This window comes from Agelaius tricolor, unplaced genomic scaffold (assembly GCF_023055355.1).
Source record: "Agelaius tricolor isolate 1412-34295 unplaced genomic scaffold, bAgeTri1.0.p SCAF_4, whole genome shotgun sequence".
Lineage (NCBI taxonomy): Eukaryota > Metazoa > Chordata > Aves > Passeriformes > Icteridae > Agelaius > Agelaius tricolor.
The window spans coordinates 21922802-21940836 of NW_027269264.1; the positions used below are offsets into that span (position 1 = coordinate 21922802).

Sequence of the window (18035 nt, forward strand, 5' to 3'; positions counted from 1 at the left end):
AAAAGCCCTGAAGTGTAAAGATGAATGAAGGGATGTGTTGACAATGAGACAAGATTGCTTTTCTCATTGATAACTGTATCCCATTTATTGTATTAAGTAAAGATCCAAGGAAAGGAGAAAAGTTTCTCTTGCCCTTCAGATAGTATTTCCTGGCTTGCTCTTGATGCAGAAGCTCATGATACGACCAGGTAACAGGAGAAGGTAACTTGGACAAAATATGTCTGACATTGGTGTTACTCATAAACTACATTTTTATTGGCTATGCTGTATGTTGCTCAAGGTTGGAGAGGACTGGCAGGAATGTCAAGGAATGTCCTGATGGTCTGCAGAAGCCACTGAGTTTTGATAGAAACTGAGAAGCCACTGAGTTTTGATGGTCGATTTTTTCTGGTCAAAGCAAAGTTTAAATAGATTATTTTCCCAGACGGGTGAAGTGGCTGAATGGTGTGGCTGTAACCTGCCAGGTGCTAGGAAAGAAGCTGTGAGTGGTAGAAGCTCTCTGTGGTAGAAGACAGAGGACAGGTAGACAGGTAGAAGGAACCTTTTGTTTTGTTCTCCCCATTTCTTTAGAGAAACAGATGAATGGGAGAGGTGACTCCCTGCAAGGCAGGTGCCTCATACCTGTGGCTCTTTAAGCCTTATGAATTTATTGCTCCCTTCAAACTTCATCTGGGATTCTTTACAGATTAAAAACCCAAAAAACCCAAAACCAAACCAAACCAAACCAACCAATGAAAAAAGCCCCAAACCAACCAACCAAACAAAAAAACCCAAACACACAAACAAACAACAACAAAAAAAAACATCCAAAAAACCCCCCCAAAAAATTCCAAAACCAGAAGAGGAAAAAATAAAAATCTCCACCGTGGTCAATGTACTATTTTGCCTACAGTAAGAGAAAGATTTCCTTGTGTAAACTTGTATATAATAAAAACAGAGGTGCTCAAACAAGCTTACATTACCATAATTTATTTCACATTAGTAATGAACATTGTAATAGATGTATTTTAAATAAAACATGTTCTATGACATTTTACATGGGGTTTTGTTATTTTTGCCCTTATTTTTTCACTGTTACTGAAAAAAAATCTATTTACCATTTTTTTTCTTGTGGTTGTGTTTTGCCTTTTCTCTGCCATTTGAAATAACAAGAGGAAGATTCAAAATAGTTGCACAGCTGGTTTCACACTGATATGTAAAATCTGTTACAAAAAGATAGCACATAATTTCTTAATTTTTAAAATTATATTTCAGATACCTCTTATACCTACAAATAAAAAGGGACATTTTCCATGGCCGTCTGCTGTGTTCCTTTTCTGATGCTGCCTACTTGGGTGCCTGTATAGTCCAAGGTAAGTATGAACAGGCTTCTTTAAATACTTCAGTCTTATGTTGGTTCTATCAAATAAGCAATGCAAAAGTTGTGACTACAGCTTGCAGTAATTTGTTGTTGTTTTTGTACTGTTTCCCTGTATTGATATGCACTGTGAAGTAAGTAATTCAGCCACTTAGCCAATGAAGTGGAGCTTAAAAAATTAAACCAAAAAAGTTATCGTAGCATTTTAGTGAAGAAGTATGCCATCATTGTTAGATTCCACTTACCAAAAGAGAAAAACTCCATTCCAAATCCTGAATGGAAATGTAGCCTATTCTGTTTGAATTAAGCAGGAAGAAGTGTCGTTTGATGCCCTTATGTTAAAGACCTGTATGGTGATGGAATCTTGGACAAAAATAGAAGATGTAATTCAAGAGGAAAGAAATTTTAGTTTATTTTCCCTAGCTTTTTTTTTTTTCCCCTCTCTCTCTCTCTCCATCATTTCCTTAGGACCAAATTCAGAAAGATGTCTTGAATTGTACAGAGACAAATAATCATCTTGAAATGTCTGTTTAGGGAAACCGTAAGTGTGAAACTTCCCTTTATTCTGCCTTAAGGTGAACAAAGCTCTTAATGCATTAGAAGGCAGTGTATCCACACCAAAACTGAGCCCAGCCCTTATTAAATGAGACTCATTCAGAAAATTAGAACACCAAATGTCAGGTTTGTGTACCTGAGTGACACATCTTTTAGAAGAGAAACCAAGTTCTGCCCATTACCTTGATTAACATTGTGGACTGTGTTTCTCTGCTAGAACAGAATTAGGACCATTAGGACAACAGAATTAGTCCATGCCACTGTAGATAAATCATGTGAAAAGGGGGAGAATCAGGAATCCATTATTTTAGGTCTGCCTGGTACCAAAAAATAGATACTCAAAGGGAAACATTGCCAAAGGTTCTGTTTTACAAAGCATTTTCTGCCACAGAAAATAGTTCAGTATTGCTAATTAATGCAGTAGTTAATAAACCATTGAACTTCTCTTGAAACTCATTGATTAAAGTGACAGATATAAGGATTTTCTTGTCTCAGTTAATTATAAATTCCTCAAAGAAGAATTTCTTGAGACATACTAGATTCTTACTGACTGTGGAAGTACCTTGAATTACAGTGCATTTACTGACTTCTTTCCCTATTAATTAATGTTGCAATTCAATTTTTCTGCTTTGTTTTTTGTTTTGGATCTGTTCAGCTGAGCTTGGTGATTATGATCCTGATGAACACCCCGAGAATTACATCAGCGACTTTAAGATTTTTCCAAAGCAGTCTCAAAAGCTTGAGAAGAAAATAGCTGAAATGCATAAAAATGAATTCAGGTAATTTATAATGCTGTTTGATAAAGAGACAGCTAAGAAATACTTTTATCTGTTTCCAAGTAGCGCGTGTTAACTTAGGAGGCTTTGTTCCATGAATTATAATAGAAGCTCTACCAATATGCTGTCTGATAGGCTGTATTTGAGAATGTGGTTTCAGCTCAGGGGGTTTTCTTTGCCTGTTAACCTTCATTAATCATAGTTGATTCCTGCATGACTGCTGGTAATTTAGACTTCATTTGCTTGAAATGTAGGTCTGGTTAGTGGGAAGGGCTCTCATGATCAGAGCTGCTCTAGCTGATTAGTGGAATAACATCTTTCATTTAGGTAGCACATGTTTCTTGCTCAGAAATTTCTGTCTGTAGCGTAATTCTACAATTCTTGGTAGATATTGACCTGATTGAAACTATAATTAGGTTATTTTATCTGTCGGTGGTTAACATAGTGGTGAATTGCACAGAAATGTATTTAAGTAACTTCCTTGGAAGACTAAGGAGGTGAGATCCAGAACTCTCTGCCTGCTCTTTTTTCTGTCCTAAACTTTTAGTACTGCAACAAAAGGCAAAGGAGAAAACAGATAGGTCAATAGTTTGATTTTTAAGTTAAATGAGTTTCAGGAGAGAAGGAGCAGTGAGCTGCGCAACTATACCCTCTTCAGGGTTGTTAGTGAATGACATGCACAGTGTCTGGAGGGAGATTTCATGAGGCCCTTGGCATCCTGCTTAGTTGAGGATGGTCCTCAGAACACGGGGAAAGGCACAGGATGTGCAGAAAATCAAATTAAATCAAAGTATTAATTACATAACTAGAAGGATATTTTTATGGAAAGATTACAAGGCCCTTTGCACTTGCTTACCCTGTGTTCTGTTTTCATATTTCAACATATGCAAAGAAAGGAGCAAAATTCCTTTTCAGGAGAGTTAAAGCTTAAAACACTTTTTATTTCCAGAAGCCTATAAAAGATATTTTGAGTAAAGTTCAATGCTCATGACAATAAGCTTGCCAGTATTAATGTGTCTTTTTTTTTCCTGAAACCTATATACTTTCTTTGTATTTCTTTCAGTGAAATCATGTTTTAAACGGTTTATATCTAACATTTTTTAAAGCAGTTCAGCCTGCCCAGTACACAGACCCATAGAAACAACATTTTAAAATAAGAATAACTTATTTTACTGTCAGTATTTTTCCATACACTGTCTACAGATTTCCAAAGGATAAATTCAACCTTTAAAAAGATATTTCATCAGTTAAGCCAAGGTGCTATTGAAAAGTCTGATTAATTCAGTCTTTCATTAACAAGCTCATGCTTTATTAAAGTTAGGAGAAGAGATGGAAAGGTGGTGGGACGGTGCTCGTTGGTTTTATATTTTGTAACACTGGCAGAGATGTATTTTTCTGTGTTGGTTTGCTTTTTTATGAATGTGTAATTCTGCATTCTTTGTTCATGCAATCATCTAGTTCTCCTGTTATGAATAACCAGACATATTTTTAGCTCATCTTTTAAATCCCCTTTCCTGTTGGTATAATCTGTCTGATCCTGTGACAGTAAACTTTGTAAACTTTCACACAGGTCCCTCTGGAATTTTCCAGGTCCTGAATTCCTTCCATCAGTGGTTGCTCAGCACATGAGGATGTCCCTGAATTTCTTCAGTATTCTTGTCAAGGGACACCATTCATTATTGCATTTTGGAAATCAGATGACTGATTAGGCTGACTTTTTTTGCTTGTGGATCTTCTAGTTCCTACCAAAAAACCCAAACCAAACCAAAACAAACAAAAAAAAACCCCACCAAAAAACCAAAACCAAAAACAAAGCAAAACACCCAAACAAAAACAAACCAGGAGGTGTTTGAGACACATCTATGTTTTATAGCACAATTCTTCTCATATATTCCATATATTCTTCTCATATATTCTCATTATATGTTCCTTAATTTTCTTTCTATTCTATATTTTAACAATTTTAATGTTATGAATTTTAGGCTCAGTGGCTCATAGCTCTTTGTGGCCTTCAAGAACTGCCATCTTTCTTTTCTGTTTTCTTTGCTTATGTCAGCATCTTGTGTGCCTTACCTATTTCTCTATTATCAGAGAATAAAGGCAGTTTCAGAGCTGTCTGGGTAGCTGCTATTTGGTAATTTCCCACTCTTTGTTTTCCCCAAACTGATAACCCTCTAATATTTTTTACATCAGACATTAGCCAGTCATTTGTCAGGAAGTTTTACCTTTTTATGGATATTTAATTCCATGGATCTCTATTCTAGCAGTACAAATTAATAAAACATATCTGACATATAATGAAGTATATAGAGAGGGTTCCAGTACTAGATGATCAGATTTCGGTATAACTAGCTGGAAAAAAATTATAGGAAAAAATGGGCTTCTCTCTGGCATTGATTAGCACATGTGTTTCAATACGTTCAATGCATTCTTCAGGAAGTCAAATTTTCTGATAACAATTAATATTGTGCTGCTCAGTGAGTATTTTTAAGAGTTGCAAGGGGTCCCTCAGGTCTTTTCCTACTAGGTATTCAAGTGAAATGTTAGCTGAACAGATGAGACTGAGAGCCTTTTTAATCCAGCTGCCATTCATCTGCCTTCAGAATTGTAATCTCACACTTTCAGCTCTGTGAGTTTTTTTCACATGTGTAAACAAACAAAGATGATGACATCTCTCTCCAGCACTGGGCTACCATATCACCAAAGCCCTGGGGCTTGGAAGAGGCCAGTTCTTCTCTGAATCCTGTATCAACGTCCTTAAGACCTGTTCATTGGTCCCACCTTTTCTTCTGTCCTACAGAAAGATGGAAGAGCTTAGCTTTAGAAAGGAGCATGAAGATCAAGAGGGGAGTGTCTCAGAAGCAACAGTAGGGTACTGTGACAGCTTCCAGTGACTCATTCAGTTTTATTTAGAAGCCTTTTTTAATTACTTAAAGCAGATGTATGACAGGGTATCATTATTTCTTATCAGTTTTGGCAATGAGGTCATTACTGGATTTAACAAAATATAATCCATTGTGTGACTTTCTGTTGCACTTAATTGCAAAAATATAAATGTGACAGACAGAAATTCATGGCAGGTTTGTTGAGTTGTGATTGTCTTGCGAATTTTTATTCTTCCCTCATTAAGGGAGGGGGAGCTACAGAACACAATAAAAGACAGAAGAAAAAAATACCTTCTAAAGAATTTGATATCAGGTCTTATGTCCTTTAACAGAGTTTTTTACTCTGATAAAGTTCCCTAGTTTTGGAAAGATACCTTTTAGCCAGAGCTCCCAAAGGCTAGGCACCAGAAAATATAAAGATTTCTAAGGGAAATATTGACATATGTCCCTAACAAGGGAATTTATGTTTATAGGACTAATCTTTTGGTAGAGTTTTTCCTTGGTTTTTTTTTTTTTTTTTAATTTGGTTAGTTTTGGGTATGGTTTTTCTGGGGGAAATGGGACTCTTTGTATTTGTTTTTTTTTTTTTTTAAAGAACTCACTGGTTGAAAGTAATTTCATTTGCCATCTGAAAACTAGTATTCAATTTTTAGTTCTGATATGAAATATTGCACCATATATTTATGGAAATGTTATGTAAAAGGCCTTGAATTTACCTGAAAGCCCCCCACAAATATTTACTTTTTCAAAGTTACATGACCTGTTCAAATGCCTGTTTTCAATGTTGAACTCATATAGGTAAATATAAGGTGTTTTTATTCCCTTGGATGGTCAATGTGGATGCAGGCTTGGGGTATCTGAGTGTTACTGAATAGGCTTTTGTTTCTACTTAGTATATCAAATGATTTGCAGGAATCATATGTGAAAGACTGTCTTTTGGGAGTAGAAAATTTTCCTCTGAGGGTGTGAAATCACTGCCATTTTCTGATAATAACTATCTCAAAAATGTTAAGATAAAGGGAGTATTTTCTTGAAAACCAGAGTAGCAAATTATTGCTTGTCTTTGATCCAAGCTAAAAGAGAAGTGTTTTTTAAATTTGTTTTGAAAGGCATATAACATTTTTATCCTTTGCTGTATCATCTACATTGTAACTACTCAGTGAGGATTTAAGCACGTTCCAATTTCCTGTGCTCCTTTGACTCTTACTGTGTTCTCTTAGCCGTCCCATCAGCTCCCATGTGGCTTTTACAGTGGTGCCAGCAGGAGCACAGGATATCCCAGTCTCCACCAATGTGGGTCTCCAGCTCTTGTGCAGCTGTCAATGGAGCCACTGGCAATATAACTATAAATGTTACTGTCTGAGTGCAATCTGGGAGGCTGTCCTAAAAGACTTGGCAATGGTTGCTAGAAAATGCTTTTCTTTGTGGGCGTTAATATAATTTCATTCAAGATTAAACAACTTCTTGCATGCTGTATACATTGAAATTCAGCATACATTGAATACATTAAAAAGCACTAAAACTAAATTTTGATTTAGCTAATCCAGAATAAGGTGGATTTGTTTCATTTAGGTGCTTCTCACAATTAAAAGTTCATATTATATGGTTTTATGCATAGTGCTGGTGGCCCACTCATGAACACTTTAAATTTAGCTTCTAGTAGTACTTTAATCACTTTGGTATCTAACAACCTCGTGTACACTAAGGGAATTTAATTCAAAGGACAGACAGTATGTTCCAAAACTTGCAATTCATTTTACAGAAAACAGAAGCCACTTTTCTGGGGATCAAGGATCTGTTGAGGTTTATGTGGAGCTGAGGGGGATGTTTGGATCAGAGCAGGGCTTGGGCTACTGCAGGGATAAGTGCTTTCCAGACCGCAGGACCCAAAGTATTTTTAGTTCCTGGTTATACAAAATATAGTGAGGGCTTTGGGGGGCTGAGTCCAGTGTCTTCTTCATTTCAGCTTTGGTATCGCATGCTGCCTGAATTTTACAGTGAAGTAATTTAGATTTATCTATCAGGCTGTATGTTGGCCACTATCGCTGCTTGAAAAACAACTAATTCTCTAAGTATCAAAACATCATTGTGTGTGGTGTAATAGCTGAATAATTTGTTTCTATTCTGCTACGTTTTCCAGTGTTTTCACTCCAGGATTCATATCAGTTGTAATCTGGATGAATCAGAGAGATGGTTGGAATGTAATCACCTAGTCCTTTCCCTGAAGCATTCCATGTGTGCTGATTTCCTCAAAGCTTTTTTCTTCTGAACCATATTTCTTCTGACAGAAGTGTTCTTAAAACCAATTCAAATAATGGAACTGTTCTTATAATTCTGATTTCACTAACTAGAAAATAGTAAGAGTGAGATGTTGTTTTGTTTGATTAATGTTTGCATGGTAAAGAGAATAATTCCAGAAGCTCTATGCTGAGGTGGGAATTTATTGGAAGAGGCAGCTATAGCAGTAATCTAGAGAAAGGAACTTCACAGACAAGAGTTGTCTTTCTCATTCTCATTTGGAAAACTGAAAAAATATATCCATACATGGGATTTTTCTTTTTATCTAATTCCAGGATGTATTCAGTAGAAAGCATAATCTGCTTGGGATGAAAACACTTTAAAATTTATGGCAACATTGATAATTTTTTATCTTTAGGACAGATTTTTCTTGTGTCTATGTGCACTTGCGCCTGAACTGCATTTTTTTACTTTATTCCCTGGGAAGACTGGTCATAATGCTGATCTGCAAATGTCATTTTTTTGTCATGATAGTTGTTGCCTGTCTAATGGTGAAGTTTTGATTCAGGTTCTACATACTTAACACACTGATATCTTCAAATGCCTGTGTGAAATTTTAAAATGTACAGATTTCTTCATCAGCTGGAAGGAGCTATTTCCTCTGCACCCTCCTCCCTCCTCACCTCTTCTCTGTTTGGAGAAGGCTTTATGGGCTAGATGTGTCTGATTTACACATTTCTCTGTATCATGGGAATACATTTTAAATTAATATTAGATAAATTAAAACTGGATCTCTTCTGCAAATAAGTTCTGTCTTTGAATGCGCTTAAAGCTGTCTGTGTGACTGCATCAATTTATGAAGTAAAGCTGAAATACAAATGTCTGAGCATAGACTTCAGAGACATCATCTCAGTCTGATCTCTGAAGGTACAGAAGTAATTTGAAGCATTGTGGTAGAAGGAGTTATGTAAGTGGCACATACCATCACAGCATGCATGCATTTAATGGACTTGGTAAAAGAGTTTGATTCTTGTTTTAAAGTGGTTATTTTGGTCTTACTGGGATTCTATCTATCTGGGAGAAAAACAGCTTTGCAGTAAAAGTTAAAATTGATATTTAAGCGTTCTGCAGCTTTCTAAGATTAGTATATTTCAGCAATCTTCAGCAATTCACTTACTTCCTAGCTGATAATATTTCTTACCACATACAGACACATTTAAAGGCTTTCCTCTGCTAGTGCCAGATTGGGCTGGCCTTATTATTCCGATAAATTGAACTACAGCCTACAATGCAATTTCACTTACCAGTGTAGTCATTTGGTGCTTTTCTTTGAGATTTTCACCACTACTGTGCTATTCTTCCCACTGCAACTTAAATATTAGCAATCATAGCAGGTTTATTTCAATGATTCATAGCACTATTATTGTGATGAAAAATAGTAGCAAAAAGACTTTATTTAAAAACATCTCCACTATCTACCAAAATATTCTGAGCTTAAAGTAAAAGTTGATCAAGACCATTAGCAATTTAATTTTATGACAATTGGAGTCTCAACTACATGTAAAAAGATTTAAAGATGCAACACCAAAAACTTATTCACATGGTAAGCAATTCTGTGTTCAGTGTACCGTGCAGCTAAGTGTGCTGATTCTTTAGCGGAGTTCTTGCATTATTTTAGGTTAGAAAGAACCCTGGGTAACTCAGTTCTGCTGAGAGATGTCCTCTACAACCTCTGGGATATAACAGCAAGAATATTTAATAGGAGGACATCCTTCTTGAAGTTGTTACTGTTGTCTCTCCTGAGATCACAGTGAAATATGTCCAAGATTGCAGGGCAGGGCAAAGAGTGGCTGATAGAGACTGAGCCTGTGTTGTTTAAAGCATTGTGGCTGGTGTCCCTGGTTTGCATGGAAGTTAATATGTAATATCTCTAGAGGCCAGACCATTATGTACATATTTATGTGCGGTTTTATTAAAATACATTAATACACCTTACAAAAGGCAAATGTCCAGAAATTAAACATAGCTAGGACATACTCTAGGAAAGTATTGCTATTGTATTCTGCAGCAAGTACATTTTCTTGACGTAGAGATAAGGCAAAAGGATGGACTGTAATTTTTATTACTAGTTTGTTAACACTAGTATCTCACAACACTTTATAAGTCAGTAAGAAAATCAGAGAAGACAAATCAAATTACCTCTCTAATAGCACTCAGGAACAAGGAGGATGAGAATAGTATTGAAAATGTTTTTTCTTTGCTGTTTTTGCTACATTGTTTTCTTTGTCAAAGGGAGTTAATGCTCAATCCTGTTGTATTTCATCCTTAACTTGCACTAAGATTTATGACTTTAGTATGTAATAGATACGTACTTCAAAGGAAAGGTATGAAGGGGAGAAACTTCTGGAATGAATTCATATTGGCAGTGAGTGAAGCAAGTAGACCATCACTGTGACACATCCTGGAAGTTATTCCCTGTTGAGCTTCCTTGCCCTTTGGGTGATAAAAGGAGCTTTTACATCCTCTAGTGCATACTTCTCATGAGCCCCAAGTTAAAACAGAGTGTGTTGCATACTTCTCAGTGTTCTGTTGAAGTATTTGTTTCATTAAAATTTTATTAGGAACTTTTGGATTAATTTGATTAATTTGGATTATTCAACCTAGAGGTTGAATAATTAATTCATAGCTAAGGGCTGTGGAACTCTAATTTCACCAATAATCCACTTTTTATCATTTGTATGGTATGCAGAAACTTTTCTGAGTAGTAGTTTCTTTTTTTTGTCCTGTTCAATATTTTTGCCATGCAACAGATGGATGCTGAAGTGCCTACAACATATAGAAAGGGAATATATCTTTCCCTTAATGCTGAATTAATACTGAAAAATAAGGTCAAGAGCAATAAATGCACTGAGACCTGAATTTCCTGAGAGTACTGAGTTTCAAAAAAGCAAATATGTATTGCCTAAATATTCCCCGTTTTTCCACTCTAAAACACTTGCATGAGTGAGTACACTATAAATTCTTGTGTAGGTCTGTTTGTTGTATATAGAAATCTTAAGGGCTTATTAACAAAGCAAATCAAAAGCATATCTAATGTTAGAACAGTGATTGATTAAAAAAAAAGTTGACTTTGCTGATAGGATTTGTTACAGTTATATTTTTATTTAGTAAGAAAAATTTCATTACTAAGTTACACACGAAAAGCATATTATCAAGGCTTAAATGTTAATCCTTTGATAAGAGATGAATGAGGATTTTTTCATTTGATATTGTCCTTGACTCTTGTGCTTTGTGATGCTCTTTTAAGGCTTTGCACTGTAGCCATTTGATTAGTCTGTAATTGGATAAGATCAAATTTGTCCATGTCTTTGGCTTTTTTTCCCCCCAAATACCACACACAGCTTGTTTCACTGGATGTACACAAAATCATCATAGCTGCAGAGGCTATATGGGGAGGGAGCCTGATAATACTTTCCTGAATGTCTCTTTAATAGTAGTAGCAAGTTGAGGTTTTTTCCCCATTTCAACATCCCAACTCCCCAACCCGCCTTGTTACAAACTGCTTGTCACTTTTTGGTCCACTGAAACCAGAAGATTGACTATCCTTTGTACCAGCAAAGGAAGGTGGATTAAAAAATGTGTTTTGTAATCCTTTGTTTTTGTAAGGCCCAATATCTAATAAGCAACCGAACTATTTGTTTGACTTTTCACTATGCAACATAACTATTCAAAGAAATTTAGGTCAAACTAGTTAATTACTTCTGTCAAATGCAGTTGACTGTTACATGAAATAAAATTGTTGTCTTTTTAGGGGTCATTTATGGTCTTACAGTTGCGATGACGTAAAGTTGTGATTTAATAGTATTTAAAATGGAGTAAAAGCTTAATAGAGCTACCAAAACTGAGTGGAAAAATAAGCATTTTTGTTTTGATTGCTGCTTTGGTGCTGCTTTCTCCTTAAATATTTACACTTAGCTGTGTAAATACACATTTGTAATTTTTGGTGTTCCACTTAATATATGCTCTTCTCCACTGGCAAGTGGTGAGAAAGAGACTGAAACAGGAAAGACATAGAAGGCCACTTCTTCTCTAATATATATATATATTTTAGTTTAGAAGTAAAAGATCCACAAAAATGTGGTCTGAAATAAAGCGAAGGTTGTGTAGTGTCAAAACAATACTGAAGAAACCCAAGAAATATCATGGGGTTGACTAGGAGATGATTAACAGTGAAGTAAAAATGAGCAATTTTAAAACTTTGTAACAGAAATGGTTATTGACACTTACATTGCCATAGATCATCATTCTGTTAGGTTCAAAATAGGATTTGATGTCCACAAGCATGCTAGATGTTGTTTTAATTGTCAAACTAAACTTTGGGTTGGATGCTGGATATCAGATGTTAATACTTGTTGTTTTCTACCTGAAGGGGAGAAACAGGCTTTCAGGGAAATTATACTACAACAATATACAGCGAAGTATTAAATGTCAATTCCTATGTACAATTTGCAGTGTGAGGCTAGACTCACAAAAAAATTCAGGGGCAGAATAAAGTATGACTATCACTATGGTCCTTGAAAATTTGTTTATGGCTCTTTTTCCTTTTTTTTTTAATTATTATTTTCATGGAAAGTATTTATGAAGTCTGGCTTTCTAAAGGCCCTAGGCACTGCTCATTATCATAAAACTATATTGTCTTTCAAAATCATGTACTCTAGTTGTTCAGGTACAGAAATGAAATAATACTTGAAACAGCTCACTTCCAAACGGGCATTGTAAATCTGTGTTAGAGATAAAAAAATCTCTATAAATATCAGATAAAACTTACTCTAGACCCCAAGTCTTCATGTCACGTTTTGGGCTTTAGTGTATATTCGCTGTTGATTATAGACACCCTAAAAATAGGGGTGTATAAATGGAAATGCTGACAGATTCTGAGCTATCATGTTGGTAGCAGGCACTGCTATAATTAGACATACATCTGAGTAGGCAGTGTAATATGATTGCTGTGTTTATACCCTGCACTGGAAGGAATGTCTGTTAATCTGCACAATCCTTTTAAACGAAATGGGGAGCAAGAGTTTGTGGAACAAAGATGCTGAGGTTTATTTCATAATCAGGCTGACATGAGGGTATATCAAAAGACAAGAAATACTTTCAAAATATGAGATAATTTTGTTGTTGTTATCTCAGGATTTTAAAAAAATCCTCAGAATTTACCTGAAAACATCAGGCACCATACAATTCAGCAGAAGAAATTATATGAAAAGTTTTCCGTCTTTTTATTACAAACAAAACATGGTTGAAATAGTTTGAATGTCAGTAAAAACTTTCCTCAGTCTTTAGGCATTTAAATTCTCCAGTCAATAAGTCTTTTTCTCCTATTTCTTTTTGCCGTCAAACTCCATTTTCTTTTGTAATTTCAGAGGTCAGAGCCCAGCTGTTGCTGAATTTAACTTGCTTCTTAAAGCAAATTCTTTGGAAACTTATGGTGTTGATCCTCATCCTTGCAAGGTAACAGTCCTTTTTACTAACTTTTAATAAAACATTATTTTTACTAACATTTAGTTAAGAGCTAGTAATGGAATTGATTTAGCTCTGGTTTTTATCAAGGTGCAAATAGTCAGCAATTTCTAAAAAATCTGCCCTGGAACTACATATTATGCTTAAGCCTTGGAAGAACACTGACTGGCTAGCATTTCTACATCAGTCAAAAAAGGGTGTCTCCAGAGGAAGCAAAAGAACATTACAGGAGAATTTAGTAGGTTTTAATGGCATAAGCTCTGATAATAGTCCATGATTTCTTTGCGTTTAGTGCAAAGGTTTCTTTTAATTACTCCAGTATGAAATATTTTTTGCTTGCCAAGATTTTCAGGATTCACCATTGTTTTGACAAGAAAATGACAAGAAATTGATAGTCCATGCAGATCAGTTTTTAAAACACCATCAAAATATGCAAATCTTAGGAAGAACAGCAAGCCAAATGTACAAGGAGAAAAACCCAGTTCCCATTCCCACTTCCCGCTTTGGTATTTTGTGATCTTCTGTAAGAAGGTGATCTTAATTACCAGTTCTGATTATCTTGTATGCGTGCATTTTTAACTATGCAACTGTATCTCTCTCATCTGTGGTGTTTATTTTTAGAGTGACTTGCTTTTTGTTTTAACTGCTGCTTTTGCTTTGCCTTGTGTATTATCTCTTCTGTTGGGACAGTTTAGTTAGCTGTTCTGGTAGTGATCATCCTTAAGCAGTCAGCCCTAACACAAAACTGTGTAAGGTTGTCTATGTACTTTGTTAGGAATAGTGCTCCTGTGTGAAACACATGGTCTGGCTCAGTGAGACAGTAAACCTGAGTGAAGTCAGTGATGCAGTAAACTTTACTTTGAAACCATACTGCAGATTTTCAAAAGGTATCCCAAAAACCAAGGCATAACTGGCTCAGAATTACTTCTTTACCTGTGTGGTGGGGCTTATGGTGTGGGGGCCAATTAGAGGTTCATCACCCATGCCTGAGGAAAATTTGTCAGTCTTCTGGAAGTGAACCTCAAAGCAAGGTCCTTGGCAGGCTCCTTATGACATGTTCCATTTGGTGCTGTGGCTGCTGCTCCAGAACCATCCCTGTTTCTGTTCCCCTTTGCTTTGTTGTTAAGACATAAGGCACAATAAAGTTGATTATCTTTATCAAGATGAGGCTGTGGAAGTTGGGATGGACAGAAAATCCAGTTAATACAAAACTCATCTTAATCATTAATCAAAAATGATAAACCAGAACTTTTATAGTGGAGCTATATTTTAAAAATTTTCTTTTCTATTTGAAAGGCAACAGCTATTTCTTCTGGTTTGTACTGAAGAGTCCGTGAGTATAGAACTCACAGAAGCTTATATTAGTAAATGCTGTCTGTCAGTAGTACTTCCAACACAACACCTTGCAGAGGAACAATGTACGGTGAAATCTTCAAAAATATCAGTGTTGAAGCAGATATGAATCCCTGGTTTGTAGTTAGCCCTCCTTTTAAGAATGGGACATACACAGAAGTACATTTCCAATAAATTTGGTAAGTCTACCTAAGAGGTCCCTGGTGTCATCAGCTACAGGTAGAGGAAAACAAAGCATAAGATATTGTTATTCGAATGCCTAGAAATAAATGAGGTCTTTATTGCAAAGGCTGTCCTTTCCTTTAGAAGTGTATATTTTAAAGGCAAAATTTGTTTTGAAGTGGAGAACAAAATAAAGGTAATTTAGAATGGAGTAACAATTTATGCTATCAGTAAAAAATCAGTAAGAAATACCTCAGTATCAGTAATAAATACCTCATTGGATGAGGGGAAAGTTATGTTGCTATGTTTCTTTTTCTCTTTCAAGGACTCATTTGGGACAACTACATTTTTAGGATTCACAGCTGCAGGATTTGTAGTTTTCCAGGGTAATAAACGAATTCATTTATTAAAATGGTAAGCATATGATGTAATAGTATTTTAATGAATAAGCATATCTTCTCCTGTGTCTTCTCTTCCTACCATCTTCACCTGCATTTGTTGTCTTTAAGGAGAACCATGTGACTATTACCTTTCCTGCCCCATTATGTTTCTGTTTAAAGGATTTTAGATAACAACTACAACTACAACAATAACAACAACAATAACAATTTAGTCTCATTCAACTCCCAGTGAAAATTATTCTACAGAGTTCATTAGTCAATATAATTTACAAATGCTGAAACTGAGCACGTTGATTTTTCAGCTATCTGTAAATCACCAGTGAGGTTTACTGGCAAAGAGCCCACCTTAATCTATTTTACTTTTGGAAATATTGCAATTTGTTCATTTAATTATCCTCAATTTGAAACCATAAAAGAACTTATTTGGTAAACAGAGGAGGAAGAGGTGAGAATGCATTTGAATTTAAGTCTCTTTTTTAAAGAAATAAGTACTTATGCAATTGTCTTTGGTTAGTCTGATTTTGCTTTTATTTGAACTCCTGGACTTACTTAATCTGTTAGCCTCACTCAGCCACATTTGAGGAAGAGGTAAAACTGAGCTCCTGCAGATGATGTTAAGAGCAGCTGGCCACACCCTCACCAGTGTGGTGAAAAGTGACCAGTCATGCTTAGACACTGATAATCTCATTTTAGCCCTGCTGCTACATGCATGCCAACAGTTGTACATGTTCTATCTCTGAGCTCTCAACCTGTCTTGTGGGATCAAGACAGGCAGAAGGTGGAAAAAAGATGAAGCTGGGCTCCTTGCTGCATATCTGTAGAAAGTTCTCTGAGTGTTGAATAACCTGAAATCTTCAGAAGTGTAAAATCAGCATAGTCCTGTCTGTACAACTGAGTTCCCTATGGAGCTCTGGGGACACACCTATCAACAGCCATCCATTTATAATCATGGGTTTACAGTACAATTTCCCCAGGGTTAATTGCAGGTAGCTGTGGTCACAGTACTTCAGTGGTTTGTGGTTTTGGCACAAGGAAAACATAACAGTAATGTCAGTCTATGACACATTGAGGAGAGAGTAGCCCTTGCCAAGCGTTTGCCCACCATACTGTGGGAAATGAATCTCACAGCATTTAGCTTCTCATGTCACTTCAGGATAATGCATCCTCTGGGCAATCCAGGCATACTTATTAAGTGCATTAATATGTAAACCAGATAAAAAATAAAGCAGTGATGGAGGAGGAGCCAATAAATTCTCAGTGTTACAGTAGAGGCTGAAAGTCAGTCTGGTGAGTTTTATCTGAACACTATGCACTGCTTCTTCCATTTCAGAGGCCTAGAAATGAGTGCTAATAGCTGTAACTTATTTTAGCTGAAATTTGCACTACACAATAAAACCCCAAATTTTTATTTCAGATTTTCTTTTCAATGTAAAAGCTTTCTCAATTATTTTTTGTTTTCTCATGTAAAAGGAAAACACTTGTTATAAAGTTTCAGGTATGGCATTGTCCTTACCTCCAAGATTATTCCTATTTCAACTCTGATATCCAAAACCTTTTGGGGAAATTTGTCAAAAACAGCAGTGGCTCCATTTTAACTCTGGTAATGACAAAATTTCCATTACAGTTTAAGCAGAGGCATGACATTGCCTTTTTATGGATCACTGTTATTCCATATGAAGATTGAGCACTTAACCTTGATTAAATTAAATTTTGATATAAATTTTCTCACTCAAAAAGCCTGTCTATAACAAATGCTGCCAAACATTTTCTTTTTCTTCTTGTTGTGCTCTGTTACTAAGAAGTGTGATGTGAAGCATCAGATAAATTAGTATAGAGAAAAGAATATTATTTTTCCCTCAACTTAATTGCAATAGACATTGTAAGATTTTAAGATGTAAGAGGAATTACAAACTGTGCTGTAAGTATAATATAAATATAGGCTTCTGTCTACCTTTAATTTCCTCTTCACTTTCTAGTAGACAGATTTAACTCTGTGAAGATACATAAGGATGTAAAAGAAATAGTCTGGACTTATCTTCTCAAAAAAATTAAACTCTTAAATAATTTTATCCTAAATATTGTAAGGCCTGTAGAGGGCTTTTGTCATTTGATTGCCTGCTTGACTTTGTTAATCAGGAAAAGTTACAGGCTAGTTACTTTTCTTATTCATAACTCTATCTTGTTTTTCCTATACTTAAATATTTTTTCTCTTTCTAGGTGTGATGTCTACAAACTGAAATTTGAAGGGAAGACATTTTATGTGTTTGGAGCTCAGAAAGAGGTTGTGTTTAACATTTTTACAGAGCTTCTGTATTTGATTAAGATTGTATGAGACATATGTTTTTAAATAAACAAACTATCAATAACTGTACTTAATATTGTAACTAAAATATAGAGTATGATTGAATGTGAGTAATTTTTGAAAAAATGTCTAATTTGCAAAGGGTTGAGACATTTCTCACTTAATATTCACACTGGGCTATGTGGATTGTTTGTGGTTTTGGACGCCTTTGGAGTCGAGGTTTAATTTATTTTTAAGTGCTAAAGTTGTACTCACTCACTCTAAAGTACAGAAGATATCTGTACATGATTACAAACTCAAGTAAGCATTGATACCTGGATCAATGTGAGGTATTTTTCTGATAATTACAGTCCCATCGTCAAATCTTGGTGAGCTAAGAAGGTTAGAGTGTATCTCATGTAGTTAGGTCCTATCATTGGGCTGCTGTCATTGAAATCCTAGAGACTTGCCTACATCAGTTCTTCCCCTAGATCAGACTGATAT

The 18035-nt window shown here is 35.5% G+C and overlaps 1 protein-coding gene across 1 annotated transcript in view; it reads left to right on the plus strand.

Moving 5' to 3' along the window:
* The window catches only part of FRMD3 (FERM domain containing 3), a 131901-nt gene that overhangs the window by 92155 nt on the left and 21711 nt on the right, over positions 1-18035 (plus strand). Inside the window, exons 5-9 of the mRNA XM_071424864.1 lie at positions 1255-1352; positions 2568-2691; positions 13238-13325; positions 15175-15263; positions 17468-17531. Coding sequence (XP_071280965.1) covers positions 1255-1352; positions 2568-2691; positions 13238-13325; positions 15175-15263; positions 17468-17531 — 463 coding nt within the window. The remainder of the gene's footprint in view (positions 1-1254; positions 1353-2567; positions 2692-13237; positions 13326-15174; positions 15264-17467; positions 17532-18035) is intronic.